At 35.9% G+C, this 17198-nt stretch overlaps 1 protein-coding gene across 2 annotated transcripts in view; it reads right to left on the reverse strand.

Moving 5' to 3' along the window:
• Nucleotides 1-17198, reverse strand: part of LAMA2 (laminin subunit alpha 2) — a 622418-nt gene that overhangs the window by 77099 nt on the left and 528121 nt on the right. For both annotated transcript variants that reach the window (XM_082475049.1, XM_082475048.1), the window contains exon 41: nucleotides 7161-7263. In XM_082475049.1, coding sequence (XP_082331175.1) covers nucleotides 7161-7263 — 103 coding nt within the window. The remainder of the gene's footprint in view (nucleotides 1-7160; nucleotides 7264-17198) is intronic.

Genomic DNA, 17198 nt, shown 5'->3' on the forward strand with positions numbered 1-17198 from the left:
TTGTGTGTCCACCCTTGTAGAGGTAGTGCATCTGGCTTCTTGCAGGAACCAAACAAGCCACTGGCAGCTAGGGAACAATGCTTGCCTTTATTGGCCTTCATCTGGGAAGAATAGCAAAGGGAAGGGAATATAGATGGAGGATTCTTAACTGTCAGTGTACTGGGTGTGAAAAAGAGTACTGAACATATTAATTAACAATCCACTCCATTTCATATCAGGGTTTTATAGGCGGACAAATTACACCACTTTTATACTACAGTAATATAAGTACATAATATTGTCTGAGGCATCTGCTTTTAGGTTCCAAGTCAAAGACCTAACATCACTGAAAAACAAAGCATAAAGTATTCCAGCAAAACATGGCTCTAAAATATCAATATGTCCATTTCAGTCACTAAGATATTATTATTTTCAATTCTAGTCCTTCAACATAGACTTTCCAAGTAATTAGATTTTCTCCTCTGTCAATCACAATTCACTTTTCTTTTAATACTTCTGTTACTTTCACTGTACTAAAGTAAAATCTTTGACTAGGTTATGGAAAGAATACTTTCTGAAATAAAGAGAGTCTGATTATGACTGTGATACCTATATGAATTCTCTGAGAATAGTTAAAGGCTGCTCTTTTGATATTAATTTAGAAGTCTTCATCAATTAAGGAAATAGAACGGTACAAATTTCATTTCTTAGTTTCTTGATTGTATTTGACTTTTTAAATAATGAAACATTTAAAATGTTCTGGCAAGCAAGATATACATGTACAGTTGCAAAAGTCATTAATTTAAAGGGCATCACTTGGTTTACACTATTTTATGAATTCTGATAGCAAATACTGGCAGAATAATTAGGCCAATTATTCAGAAGAACGACTGATCTGAAGAACATTGTTACTGCCGTCCCTCAAGTTTCAAAGCAGTGATTTTGTTCCTCTGCTTTCTGTACTAGAAAGTCAAGATGTGAATATTCTGAGCCTGTTCTGATTTCTTTGTTTCAGCTATTTGACTCTATTTTCTTGTTAATTTATCCTTTCTTACACTCTGATCATTTTTTTCTGAAGTACTTTTTGGAATTTCTCAAACCAAGTCTAAACACTTTATAGCTTTGTCAGTCTCATTCTTTTTTTTTTTTTTTTTTCTAAGATGTTAGCTATGAGTTTTTCTTTCTTTTCTTTTTTTTAAAAATTTATTTATTTATTTATTTATTTATTTTTGGCTCTGTTGGGTCTTCGTTTCTGTGCAAGGGCTTTCTCTAGTTGCGGCAAGCGGGGGCCACGCTTCATCGCGGTGCACGGGCCTCTCACTATCGTGGCCTCTCTTGTTGTGGAGCACAGGCTCCAGACCCGCAGGCTCAGTAGTTGTGGCTCACGGGCCTAGTTGCTCCGTGGCATGTGGGATCCTCCCAGACGAGGGCTCGAACCCGTGTCCCCTGCATTAGCAGGCAGATTCTCAACCACTGCACCACCGGGGAAGCCCCAGTCTAATTCTTTAGATGAATAGAAGTTGTATGCAGAAAAGAATTACAGATTTTAAAATGGAAAACTTACAAAATATTAGCCATGAAAACCTAGAAAAATAAGCACTCCAAGGCTGGCTTTAAATGCAAAGATATATGAGGCAGAGGTATCTATAATCAAAATGTAAGGAAGAATGCATGTGGTCCAGTTAGAATGGTAACATGGCCAAAGAAACAGAATTATTGGTAGTTAAAAAAAATATCCAACCCAATTCTTTACTTGTAATTTTTGGAGAACAAGAAAAGGATCCAAATTATAATCATAGTGCATTTTCCTCTCCTTATTTCTTCAGTATTCATACTCATTAGCTGTAGCCAAGTCATTTATCTTCTCTCTAGATATTACACCCAACGAACCTCAAAGGCTGCACACACGCTCCAGCTTTGGCTCTCCCTTTCTCATCCTCTCCTCACACATCAGAAGACAAATGTCCAGGAATGGGTTCGTCAGAGACAGAGCTCATGAATTGAGGGAAAGAAGCAGAACAGCCAGGGTAGGCTGTGAACATGCCTGACAATATCATTCCCCTTTGTTGCATAACCACTGACATTGAACCAGGTAGACATATTCAGAATGAAAATCACTAGACAGAGTTGTATGTTACTTTCATTAATAATATGCATTTACTTATGTTGACCTCATTCCTGGTACTGTGCTAAATATATTAGAGTTTAGTTTACTTGGAACTGCTAATACTGAACTATGCTATGTAATATCTCAAAATAAAGCTATTACAAGTAAATCAGTTATACAGCAGAAACTAACACAACATTGTAAATCAACTATATTTCAATAAAAATTAAAAAAAAAATTTTAAAAAGCTATTACAAGTATTTCTTTGATCATTAATAATGCATTCTTTTACAAATTCTAGCCATTAGAGAAAGTAGTGTGGTGCAATGAAATTATTACAGGACTTGGAGCTGGAAGATGTGGGTTCAAATGTCATTTCTATCCCTTTTTACATGTTTAAAATGAAGATAACAACTTCCTTCATATGACTGATATGAGAAATCAATTGAAGGATGTATGAGAAAGTACTGGATTTATCACGGGCAGTTACTAAATAGTAACAAATAATTCATATTGGTTTGATAATTTACATTGGTCTGATAATTGCCCTGGTACATTTGCCAGTTTTCAATAATATTATTTATGATTTGCTTTCTTCTTTGTTTAAACCGCATCATCCAGAAACTAAAGTTGTTAATTTTCCTATTATACTTTTTTAATATATGTATATAGCTCTCATTTTCAACTAAATATAAGAATGATTTTTATAGATTTTAATGGGAATGTTCTATTTTGACTGTTCACACTCATCTAGTTAAGTTCCTCAAATGCAATTTTTAATTTTTTATTAATATGAACAAAGCACAAATAAATACCTTGAGAGAATCCCTCATTCACAAGGGTGAAGTTTGTAGAAATGTTTTTAATTTTGAAGGAATCTAGTTAAATGGAATCTACTGCCAAATTACCATATAGATAACATTTTGCAAGCAAAATTTTCATTACCATGACATTTGTCTTATGAGCTACTACTTGTACTCAATATCACTTCTGACTTGATCCTTTACCAAAAAATGGAGAAATATCTTCTCTTTAAGATTTCTTTGTAAAAAAATTTTACAAGGCTACAAGTCTGTTTCATCTTTTGTTCTAGAGGCTCCTTCTGAATTAGAGAACAGGTTAATCTCTGCAGTGCTTCTATCTGCAGTTCCGAAGCAGAAAGTTTGGAATAGGTAAGGGATCTGTATGAAGTCAGGTGGAAACCTTGATTTTGACCTTTCTGGTAATGAGAGATTCCTGCTACTCTCTTCCATTCACTCATTCTCTATCAAACATTTGTTAGGGCCATGAGTTTTAATGTGTCACCTCTGCACCATGGCAAAAGCCCAGCATTTTTGTCCAGCAGTGGTTAAAAGCATCAGCTATGGAGCCTAACTTGGGCTAGTTAAATTGTTGGCTCCACTATATTTATGAAGTTTATTCAATCTGTTAGTATTTCTTCGACTTAAATGATTTTGCTTTAAATATCAAAGGTGGCCAACTCTCTGGTTCTAATAGTTCCTGCCCTTCTATGTTTGGCCACTATTTTGCCCCTTTTCCTTTTAACTCCTAAACCGAGCCCAACTCAGTTTTAATTTCTCAATCTTCTCTATTCACAAGGTTAAGGAGGAACAAAAACTCTGTATGAGGAATCAGCAATTTCCACAGGAAAAGATTGCTTTGTTTTTCAGACTACTGTAGGCTAGGGGATCCAGGTTTGGTTTTGTCCATTTAGTCCAAAATTATTTTTTGTCAATGGAATGGATTTTGTTTGTCTTTCATATGCCTACCTATGGGAAGGCTGATTCTGGCAAATGGTAGTATGCAAATTCAAAAGGAGTATATATATGTATATTTTTGGCTGCGCCGCACGGCTTCTGGGATATAGTTCCCCGACCAGGGATTGAACCCGCACCCTTGGCGCTGAAAGCATGAAGCCCTAACCATTGGATCCCAGGGAATTCCCAAAAGGAGTATATTTTTAATAATCTAAAAATGATTATTTTATTTATTTTTTTGGGGGGACAAGGGATAGCGACTTTATTTGGAAAGCCAGCAGACTGAGAAGACTAGTGTCCCACAATATTTAACTCCTGAGTCATACTTTGGCTTAACATCACTGCAATATTCCTGTTTATTCTCTTTTTTCTAATCTGAGATAATAACATAGATTCTTAACAGGTTAGTAATTGCAAGTGTTGTTATTATATTCATGATCGCAAAACCATTCTGATACACTTGTCTGGACTTAATGACTCAGTGTCTGGAGGATCACAGTACAGAAGAAAAGTATGGATTAATCTGATTAAAGTAAATGTTTGGAATAATTCTGGCACTGTTCTATATTTTGGACAGCATCACATGTCATACAATTCACTGACTCCGTAGTCTTGGGCTTGGAAATAGATCTTTTTATTCCATATGCGTGTCGTCCATTTTACAGAAATGTTATCTATTTGTTCATAAGTAATTAAATAATTTCACTTATTTTGGGCAAAGATGAAAAGTAGGGATAAATTAAGAAGTAAAATAAAGTTGAAAAGTTACTCTATATAAGGTATATAATTATAGAATCTTAGTATTTTCAGACTTCTAATGTACCATCCTCAGCTTCATTCCTTGCCCTGTACACATTCCATGAGAACCTCAACTAGCCATTTTATTGACAAATATCTTTTGTCAATCTACAAAGTAGTATTAATTCACCCAGTGGCATTAATTTATCTTCTAACTCTTTCAATCATCAATTTGTACCAAGCCCCATATCCATCAACAAAACAATTTTTGTCTCCATGGACGTTCAATCAATTCAGTGTAGAATGGCTTCAAGTCTCAAATGCACAGAAGGGCAAATTTACTTTTAACAAATGTATATTCAAAAATTAAAAAGCAAAACAAATTGCTCCTGGCAAGTTCAGGTTCCCTCAAGGCAAGGACAGCATAAAAATGGCAGGGAGAAGCTCTAAGTCATTCATGACTAAAGCTCATGAACTAACTGGATTGTACTGAATCAAACCAAGGAACAACTTAGAAATATGGAGTGTATACTGGCCTCACCATTTTTATTCCTTCTAAGTCCAGGCACCATAGAGAGAGAAATGACTAAATCTCTACTTTAATAGCTGCTGTAAAGTATTTTGCTCTGTAGGGCCTATTTCAGCAGTTCCTGGTGGTAATATATGGCATTTCCCTGATTAACAGCCATTTTATAACTTGTGTAATTGGCCACAAATCAGGGGAATGTCATAATGTAGCAAGAAAACATTCCCATCTCCGTCAGAGCCTTGGCTTGGATTTCTGGAGGAATTATTACTTGAGTAGTTTGTGGGTTTTCATTACTTTAAATAATGTACTACCTGAAGTACAAAAAAAGACATTTAAACTAATGAACATTTCTGTCACCTAACCCTTTCTACCATGCCTGTCCTTAGATTTCTTTTTCCCTTGGAAAAAAATTCTTAAAAATAGGATTCTTTTTTCATTTTTATAACATCAGTATTTGTGGGGAAATAGAGGCAAGGGCAGGGCTGGGAGTAGGGTGAGGTGACTCAGGCATTCACCTCAGGTGTGAAAGTCAAAGGGGCACCAAAATACTCAGTGATCAAGGTAAAAATGTTTTAATGCAGTATTTTTTAAAAAATCAAAAAGATCAATGATGAGCAAATATTAACATTTAAAATAAAAACAGGATCTAACTCTGCACTTGCATGGCTCAACCTCTCTCACCTCACCCTGACCCCAGCTCTGGGCAAGGACATTGGAGACAAAGGAGTGATGGCAAAGTAATGAGATCAACTCAACTTGCCCAATAGGATAATAGGGTTGACTCTATAGTCGATGTTCAGGTTGTAATAAGTGCAATCTCCTGCATAGGATTTTATATATATATATAAGGGGTTGTATTTCACCTGTGATACATAATCCAAAGCATTTACTATCAGAGTGCCATCTATAATGGAGAAAGAACATGTAATTCCATACCAGCCTCTATTGGAGACTATTCGTTTAAAGCATGACAAGTATAAATGATGATAAAACCTCTTTTCTTTCTAAGGTTAGTAAAGACCAACACCATTCTTTTATTTAAAAAATATGCTTATTTCCTGATTTGAGATAGTCATTGTGATACTATACACCAGAAATACAAAGTTAAAAAGAAGACCCTGTGACTGTCCTCAAGAAGATGGAAGCCAAGTCCATGGCTGCAGTGATTTGATAAGTCTATGAGAAAGGGATGCACAGAGAAGAGGCATGTAATTCAGATGTGCTAGGTTTCCCAGAGAAGACGACATTTGAGCTAAATCTTGAAGGTCTGGTAGAAGGCAGTTGGATGAAAAAGAAAGAAGGATGGTGAGAAGTTCCAAAGAGAAGAATGAACACTGTGGAATGTGGAGGCTTGAAATGGTAGCATGTTTTCAGAGGACATGAATGTTTCAGTAAGGTTGCAGAGCTGGATGCAAGCCAAAAAAGGGTGAGGAGTGAGACTGAAGATAGAAACAGGAGGCAATTAAATGAGAACAGGAGATATTTGAATGAAATAAAAATATAATAGCTTATCTAGAGTGTGGCTGTATTGAATAATACATTTTTAATGCAAAACCCATAATACATCAGGGTAGATATATTATGCACTTTGATCCTTGAATTAGGAATAAAATACATAAAAATGTATTTAAAAGGTGAAAACTTTTCGAGACGTGCCCCACTAAATCGAAAGTTTCACAAGGATATTTATACTACATCTGCCAGATTCATTCCTTTGTGACTATAATTTCTAAAGTCAAAAAAAAAGGTGGGGTTTGGTGCTCTTTAAAATTTATCATACTTTAAAAGTTCCTATACTCTAGATACAGATGAAATGATACTATAGAAATTAGGTTTAAAAATTATGAAGTATTGCCCAGTGCAAAATGAGGTGTGAAGGCAAAATACTGTAAAACTGATGAGAGAGTTTACTTGCACTAAATCTAGATAGTAAAAATAATCATAAAAATTATGCTGCAACAATTACACTTTTCCAATAATGTGATAAAATATCCTACCAATTACAACTACAATTAAACTGAAAATAATAATAAAAAGTGGTCACACTAACCTTTTACATCATTTGCTAACTTCTTGGCTTCATTAAGAAACCCGAAGCTTTTCTGAAGAGAGCCTTTGGCACCTTCCTGTAATGAACCCTGAGGACCTTTTGCCTGTGGACAGAAAAAGAAGTGTCACATATCTAAAACAAAAGAATTATGGAGTAGAGATATCTAGCAGGCAATTGGTACACAGAGTTTACCTTCAGGAAAGCATTCTGGGCTACATATGCAGAATAATAAATTATCAGCACGTATTTGTGATTAAAGCCAGGAGACTGTTTATTGGGAGATGAGACGAAAGCCTAGAATAGAACCCTTAGGAATCCCAACATTTAAAGGCAGGTACAGAAAACTGGGCTGGCAAGGTGATTGAGATTCCCGAAAGGACAAAGAGAACCTAGGAGAGCATGATATTATGGAAATCAAGAGATACAGAAGTGGCTCAGAGTATGATGACTGGCTATGTTGCAGGGTCAAAACTGGTCAGTACTATCAAGTGCTGTCGAATGGTCAAGCAAATTAAGAACTAAGCACATCCTTGACTTTATCCCTAAGCACATTTCATTCAAGTTGTGGGGTAAGTGGGGGAGCATTTTCTGTCCCCTAGGTGTTGAAATGAGGAAGAACACTGCTCCTTTTTTGAAACTCATCTCAGAGTACTAGGGCAAAACAAAATCTTCTAAATGACAATCTCTGAGCCACAATCATCTCCTAGCAAAGATGGATTTGTTGAGCCTTGGACTAAAAGAGGTGACACAAAGATAATAGAGTGATATGGGAAAAGGATCATTTAAATTGAACATTTAGTTATCCATTTTAATAGTGTTTGCTCTTCAAGAATCATTACACAGTACATTAATACCAAAAGATAAATCAAATAGGATCTTACCTGTAAATTTTAAATTGGAAGAGTATTTCAGGGTGCAAGAAGAGCTAGAGAATGCTAAATACTTACTGTTGAAGTTATAGATCTGAACTCAGGTTAGCCCAGACATAATAATCTTCAAATACATCTCCAGTGCCTTAATAACATTTTTTATCAGTCATATGACTTAAACATTAAACTAGGAGAGATTACAGAACTTGCTACTGTAGTGGCAAAATTTATTTGACGGTGTTACTCCAACAGTTTAAAATAATCTATTGTTCATAGAACAGATTGATTATATAATACTATGACATCTACAAAGGGACATATTGGAAACATCTACATAAACAAAAAGAGACATTGTGCATTTATATCTAGCACTTGCAAAAAGAGCTGTCTGACAACCCTGACAAATTATTCTATGGGAAATGGACACTCTCTTCAATGGCGAACACAGAAATTCTTAGTCCTGCAGTTTCCTGTGGGAAATTAGGTACAGTGACACCACATAAGTGTAATTTATTTTGAAAAAAAAGGAACAGTGTCAATATAAATGGCACAAATCCAATGTACCTTACTCAAAAAAAATAAGCCTCCATTACCCACTCAGGTTCTATATTTGTTCCAAATTTATATGCCATTCTTACTCCCTTGGTTATAGGTTTCCTGAATCAAAACAGATTAGAGAAAGGAAATTACAAAGAAAGAAGGATGAAGATTCTCTAAATAGGCACATGAAAACAGCTGAAGTGACAGCTGACAATCTGTCTGACAATGAGGAAAGAGAAAACCAACAACTAGAGAGAAGAGTTTTTAAATCTCAGAAATCCAAATCGATAAGGATGAAATAGGTTTCAATAGATGCCAATATTATTGTAGTAAAATAACTAATGTTGGTAATGATGATCCTGAGCCATCAGGATAACACGGGTCATTCATAGTACCAGATGAAGCCAGACAAAGCAAGCTTTCCCCATAGCCTTAACGTGTGAATTCCTCTCTACTAGAACATAATCTGGTGAGTATCTAACAACCAACATTTTACAGCTAATCTTGGATATGCAAAGTGAGGCATGGGAGTAAAGGAGGGAGAGAGAGTTGACTTGCTGTCCATAAGAAAATTAAAGAAATGAGGTAAGAGAGAAGAGAAGGGCCAGACAACATGCAAAGAGGCTAAAGTCTGAGCCGTGGAAATTGTGGAGGGATTAGGAACAGTGATGGGCAATATTTATTTTTTTCTACTTTCTTACACTTTTCAGCAGTCTTATTGAGGTATAAATAAACTTCACATATTTAAAATTTACAATTTGATACGTTTTGACATTTATACACCCATGAAACTGCCAAAACAATCAAGGTAGAGAACATACCCATCGTTTCTTTTCAATCCCTCCCTTCCACCCCTCCTTGTCTTCCCCCCTCTCCACACAAACACTGATCTGCTTTCCATCACTATTAGTTTGCATTTTATAGAATTTTATACAAATAGAATCATCCAGTATGTACTCTTCTTTTTGTTTGGCTTCTTTCATTCAGTGTAATTATTTTGATGTTTATCCATGTTGTGTGTGTATCAACATGTGATCCCTTTTTTATTTACATGGATATGCCCCAATCTATTTATTCATTCATCTCTTGATGGACATTTGGATTATTTCCAGCTTTGGCTATTCTAAATAGAGTTGCTATGAACATTTGTGTACACATCTCTGTATGAACATATGCTGATTTCTCTTGGAGTGGAAACCTCTAAGTGGAGTGGCTAGATTATCTGGCAGATGTATGTTTACATTTTTTAGAAACTATCAACATGTTTTCTAAATTATTTGTACTATTTTAAATCTCACCAGCAGTGTATGAGAGTTACGTTTGCCTACATCCTTGTCACTACTTGATATAGTCAGTCTTTTAACATTTTAGACATTCTAATAGGTGTGTACATCATTTGGTTTTAATTTGCATTTTCCTTGTGACTAATAATGTTGAGCATCTTTTCATATGCTTATTTATTTATTCTTTGGCTAAGTGTTCAAACTTTTTGTCCAAGTTTTAACTGGGTTTTTTGTTCTTATCGAGTTTTGAAAGATATTTATGCATAATATGAATACAAATCCTTCATCAGATATGTAATTTGCAAATATATTCTTCTAGTTTGTACCTTATCTTAATAAATGGTTGGATTCGATTTGTTTTAACATTGTCCATAATTTTTGCATCTATGTTCATGAGGGATATTGGTCTATAATTTTCTCATTTTTTTGGTAATGTCTTTGTCTGGTTTGTATCATAGTAATACTGGCCTCTTAGAATGAGGTGGGACATATTTTCTCCTCTTCAATTCTCTGAAGAATTTATTATTTCTTTCTTAAATATTTGGTAGAATTCACCAGTGAAGTCATTTGGAACTGAATTGTGTGTGTGTGTGTGCGTGCACGTGTGTGCATGTATGTGAGGGTTTTAAAATACAAATTTAATTCCTTAATGAATATAGGGCTATTCAAGTTATTTATTTATGGATGAGTTTCAGTAGTTTGTGATTTTCAAAAATTTGCCCATTTCATTCAAAATATCTAATTTTTGGCATAAAGTTGTTCATAATTTTCTCTTATTATCCTTTACTGTATGCAGAAGTTGCTGTGATTTCACCTCTTTTATTCCTGATATTGGATATTGGTGGCCTTTCTCAATTTTTCTGATGAGTCTGACTAGATGATTATCAGTTCAATGATCTTCCATTGGACCTTTGCACCATCATCCAGCAACACGACTGAATCCTGACTGAAGTTCATCTGCTGATAAACTTCCCTGCTGCCAATTTCTTATCTTGCATTTATAAGTGTTGCCTGCCTTTTGCTTCCAGACATCTTGTCTTTCCTGTTTTTCAGGAAGCCAGTGATTTCTTCCTGGATTCTTAGTCAACTACTCCTTGCTCAGATGTAAGGAGATGGGTGGTATATGTGGGGGCGTAGGAGATATTGTAGCAACAAGGTAAGGAAAGACAAGGAGACAGGGAATTTTGATGTGTGGATGAGAGAGCAAGTATTTTGGTTGCAAAGGACTGTAGATTTTATGAAGGGTAGTGTTAAGAAGTAAGGCTGTTAGGTAGTTTGGAGTCAGTTTCTGGAAAGTTTGAATGTTAGACTAAGGAAACTGGGCAATAAGCAATATGGAGCCGTTAAAAGTTTCTGAGTAGGAATGTATGCTCAGAGCAAGAGTCCAGGAAGAGGAATTGGGCAGCTGTGTGGGAGGAAAAGGAGATATCAGTTGGCTATTGTAATAGTATGAGCCAGAGAAAATAGAGTTGTAACCTTAGGCAAGGGCGTTGGAAATGAGAGGTTTGGGTTCAAGAGATGTGGAGGAATAAGACACGTTTCAATGTTTCAAGAAGCACTTTAAAATATTAAAGTAAAGAGCTGATGGAGTACAATTGTCAGCTATAAGCAGTGTACTAACAATCCAGGTTTAAAAGACAAGTCTCTCATACGATAACAGAATGGAAAACACTAACACGTTATGGATGAACAGAACTGTTTCAATTCATTGGAATTTGGAGAGTTCATTTTCCAACATTGCTTAGTAAGTCACTGAAGCACATCAGCAATATCAGGACAGGTGATGAAGCAGCATTTTCCAAGCTAATTATACTTCATGCATATTTATAAGCATCACATCTGAGTTTCTGGGCTGTGTCTGCAGCATATGTGAAATATAAATGAGGTCCTTAGACTTGCAAGATATTTTGTTACTTGCTTTTTAGAGATTGTATTTTTATAAACAATAAGTTCTTCTCTGTGTATATGTACATATATGCATTTATAAATTATCTAAAACCTTTTATTATAATATATCACACAAAATAGGATCTATTATTACATGTAGGTTGCTATATGTTTTATTAGCTAATAATCATTTATAGAAAATGTGAGATAATTTAAAACATCAGAGAAGGAAAGATACAGGAAAAAATAAAATGATAAAGTCTACAAAGATTTAACAGAGGCTTGGCACTTAATTGGCTTTTAATACATGTTAGTTTTCTTCTTCCTACTATTTGTTAAGTATTCATAGTGACTTGTTTAGGCACCATGTCATTGATTAATAGATGAATGAATTGACTGATTTACCCAATAAAAGTTTTTAGCTCTCTCAAGCACCAGAATAAGCTCTGATTATTCAAAGATCGAAAGACTCTGCCTTCTCTAATGGAACTGAAGTGGAGTGGAGAGATAAACCAAAAAATCCTTATAAAGAAAATGATGACTGCCATAATGGAGTATGGAAATATCTAAGTGTTTTGTTGTTAGAGGAGGCTCTCTTAGAGGGAGGAGATGTGCAGGTGAGACCTAAAGTTAAGTTTATCAGGATGGTATACCCACACCCCACTGATGTATTATTTAAATAAGCAAATTTAAAAGTTATTGTTTATATTTCTTTCTATATTATATTTTTATTATTTTTCTAAATGTTCCTCTACTAACTTCTTTATTAGAGATAAATTTTCTGAATTCATTGAAAAAGTTGGTGCTAAGGAGAGATGCATAATTGTTTTTGTTTTCTAAAGAAAGTACTAGCTGAAAATTCATCAGCGTGGTTTATAGCCTATTCCATTACTTCCTCTTCATGAAATAATTTATTTTAGAAGACAAGTCTTGCACATTTCCAAAGGGGATAATGTGTCAAGATAATATGTGACTTAGATTATTTTAAATTCAAAATCTTTTTAATAAAGAAAAGTGTTCAAAATGTGCAGAGGTGTATATAAGGGCTGATAATTAGCTGCAGTGTGTTTATGTAAAATATTTATCAGAAGAAATTTATATTTGGGCATGTTAGACTGTTGTTAAAAATTGGGGAAAAATTTCTTACTATAATAAAATAAACTCGTAGAAGAAATGGTGGAATCTAGCCCTATATACATTTTAAAAGACAAAACTTTTGAGAACACTGAAAAATGTGCAAGTGATGTTACTAGATATATTAAACTACAAAACAGTTATGTAAAAATTACCCATTTGTACAAAAGCTGTTTGCACAGGAAAAGGTATGGACAGATAAACAACATTATAAAAGTCATTATTTGTGGTTGGTGAGATTACACACATTTTAGATTTTCTCCCTCTTGCTTGTCTGTATTTCCTATTTTTTTTTAAATAATGGACATGAACTGCTTTTGTAATAATTAAAAAGATCATTCACAATTTTAAAAAAAGGAAATCACTGTGTATTGATTTTAAAGGTGTTTTAATATAACCCATATTTTAAAAATCGACAGGATACTAAAATGAAATTGTGAATCAAAAATGAGTTCAGGAACAACCCAAAGAATGACTTTGGTCAGAAATCTGGTGAAAGAAAGGCTGTAGATCCTAGCATTGCATAATGTCCTAAAATGGGACAGGGGTTCGATGAGTCTCTGGAGGACTGGAAGCAACTGAGCACACAAAGGAGACCAAGGGATGAAATAGAAAATCTCCAAAACTACTCATGAGAATTTAGAATTCATGACTGCGAATTTGCACCTTGAGAACACCAAGAAAGACAATCGAGAGAGGATTTAAAAGTATATAACTAATTGAGAACAGGTTTTCACCAGTCACAGCATGAGAGCCATTGCTCCATCACCCTTGGGTGCCACTGGCTTGCTGCTGACAAGCTGTTGAGGGTAGGATGGGTGGGTACCACACAGAGTCTTGATTTTGAGTACAGACAATGGAGACAGGTCTATTGAGTTAGAAAACCTCCTCAGAGGGCTTATTGCTTTCTTTCCATTTAATGTCCAGAATCAAACTCAACATGGCAATTTCACTTCTTGATTATTCATATATTTATTACTGTATTTATTCCTACTGGTGGAAATCTCAAATACCAGGTCTGAGAGCATTGCTGCCTTGAATAAAATTAGTTTAAATTTATATTGCATTATAGCATCACCCCAAAGAGTTTCTGTGTTGCTGACTGATGTAACAAACTCTTTGATTTCATTTTTAACACTTTATGCCCTCAATTTTTAAATAGGCCAAATTCTGGGTAATTAAATAGAAGTTTGTTATTCTGCTTCCAATAGATTTTCTTGAAGTTATTGACGCAAATGAGTGTATCATGTACAAAGAAAATCACTAAAGTCAGCTGGCTTGATGAATACCGTTTTCACACACAGATTCAATATTTTTCTATGTAACTTAGATCCTCACTGACTTTTTCGTATTTGCTCTTGTGTGAATCAGTTCTTAGATAAGTTGCTGAATTGCTGACAGAGAAAAAAGGCTCACCAGTTTTATTGACAGATTCAATTGTCATACCTATTATGGATTATACTATTTTTCCATTAACACTACACTGGTACAAACTTTAAATCCCGATGATTATAGATATTAATAAGAAGTCAAAATTACTGTTTGAATGACTCCTAAGTAATCACTGGCAGAATAAAATACAAGGTATATGCGAGTTAAAGTTTAAAACTTGACTGACACTATATTATATTGGGCCTTTTGAATGCAATGTGTATTCTGCCAATATTTGCACACTTCTTTATGTAGGAAATAAAAACTCAAAATGACCTTGCAAGTATTCTTTATGTATTTTGATTCATCCAATTACACAAAGCAAATATTAAATAAGACAGACTGAAAAGACGATATGACCACATTTTAAATAGATACTCATTAGAAATACCTTAATGTTTAATCCTATTGTAAGATTCACAGTGTTTAACTATGTGATGTATTGACCAATAGCAGTGATATCAAAAGACTCTGGCTACAGATTAGGAACCAAGATGGCGGACTAGAAGGACGTGTTCTCACTCCTTCTTGTGAGAACACCAGAATCACAACTAGCTGCTGGACAGTCATCGACAGGAAGACACTGGAACTCACCAAAAAAGATACCCCACATCCAAAGACAAAGGAGAAGCCACGATGAGGTGGTAGGAGGGGCACAATCACAGTAAAATCAAATCCCATAACTGGTGGGTGGGTGACTCACAGACTGGAGAACACTTATACCACAGAAGTCCACCCACTGGAGTGAAGGTTCTGAGCCCCACGTCAGGTTCCCAACCTGGGGGTCCGGCAATGGGAGAGGAATTCCTAGAGAATCAGACTTAGAAGGATAGTGGGATTTGATTGCAGGACTTCGACAGGACTGGGGGAAACAGAGACTCCACTCTTGGAGGGCATACACAGAGTAGTGTGCACACTGGGACCCAGGGGAAGGAGCAGTGACCCCAGGGGAGACTGAACCAGACCTACCTGCTAGTGTTGGAGGGTCTCCTGCAGAGGCGGGGGGTGGCTCTGTTTCACCGTGGGGACAAGGACACTGGCATCAGAAGTTCTGGGAAGTACTCCTTGGCGTGACCCCTCCCAGAGTCTGCCATTAGCCCCACCAAAGAGCCCAGGTAGGCTCCAGTGCTGGGTCGCCTCAGGCCAAAGAACCAACAGGGAGGGAACCCAGTCCCACCCATCAGCAGACAAACAGATTAAAGCTTTACTGAGCTCTGCCCACAAGAGCAACAGTCAGCTGTACCCACCACCAGTCCCTCCCATCAGGAAACTTGCACAAGCCTCTTAGATAGCCTCATCCACCAAAGGGCAGACAGCAGAAGCAAGAAGAACTACAATCCTGCAGCCTGTGGAACAAAACCCACATTCACAAAAAGACAGATAAGATGAAAAGGCAGAGGGCTATGTACCAGATGAAGGAACAAGATAAAACCCCAGAAAAACAACTAACTGAAGTGGAGATAGGTAACCTTCCAGAAAAAGAATTCAGACTAATGATAGTGAAGATGATCCAGGACCTTGGAAAAAGAATAGAGGCAAAGATCGAGAAGATGCAAGAAATGTTTAACAAAGACCTAGAAGAATTAAAGAACAAACAAACAGAGATGAATAATACAATAAATGAAATGAAAACTAAACCAGAAGGAATCAATAGCAGAATAACTGAGGCAGAAGAACGGATAAGTGACCTGGAAGACAGAATGGTGGAATTCACTGCTGAGGAACAGAATAAAGAAAAAAGAATGAAAAGAAATGAAGACAGCCTAAGAGACCTCTGGGACAACATTACATGCAACAACATTCGCATTATAGGGGTCCCAGAAGGAGAAGAGAGAGAGAAAGGACCATAGAAAATATTTGAAGAGATTATAGTCGAAAACTTCCCTACCACGGGAAAGGAAATAGCCACCCAAGTCCAGGAAGTGCAGAGAGTCCCATACAGGATAAATCCAAGGAGAAACACACTGAGACACATAGTAATCAAACTGGCAAAAATTAAAGACAAACAAAAATTACTGAGAGCAGCAAGGGGAAAATGACAAATAACATACAAGGGAACTCCCATAAGGTTAACAGCTGATTTCTCAGCAGAAACTCTACAAGCCAGAAGGGAGTGGCATGATATACTTAAAGTGATGAAAGGGAAGAACCTACAACCAAGATAACTCTACCCGTCACGGATCTCATTCAGGTTTGATGAAGAAATCAAAAGCTTTACAGACAAGCAAAAGCTAAGAGAATTCAGCACCACCAAACCAGCTCTACAACCAATACTAAAGGAACTTGTCTAAGTGGGAAACACAAGAGAAGAAAAGGACCTACAAAAACAAACCCAAAACAATTAAGAAAATGGTCATAGGAACATACATATCGATAATTACCTTAAACGTGAATGGATTAAATGCTCCAACCAAAACACACAGGCTTGCTGAATGGATACAAAAACAAGACCTATCTATATGTTGCCTACAAGAGACCCACTTCAGACCTAGGGACACATACAGACTGAAAGTGAGGGGATGGGAAAAGATATTCCATGCAAATGGAAATCAAAAGAAAGCTGGAGTAGCAATACTCATATCAGATAAAATAGACTTTAAAATAAAGAATGTTACAAGAGACAAGGAAGGACACCACATAATGACCAAGGGATAAATCCAAGAAGAAGATATAACAATTATAAATATATATGCACCCAACATAGGAGGACCTCAATACATAAGGCAACTGCTAACAGCTATAAAAGAGGTAATAGACAGTAACACAATAATAGTGGGGGACTTGAACACCTCACTTACACCAATGGACAGATCATGCAAAATGAAAACAAATGAGGAAACAGAAGCTTTAAATGACACAAAAGACCAGATAGATTTAATTGATATTTATAGGAC

This window comes from Balaenoptera physalus (genome assembly GCF_965194825.1).
Source record: "Balaenoptera physalus genome assembly, chromosome: 9".
NCBI classification, from domain to species: domain Eukaryota; kingdom Metazoa; phylum Chordata; class Mammalia; order Artiodactyla; family Balaenopteridae; genus Balaenoptera; species Balaenoptera physalus.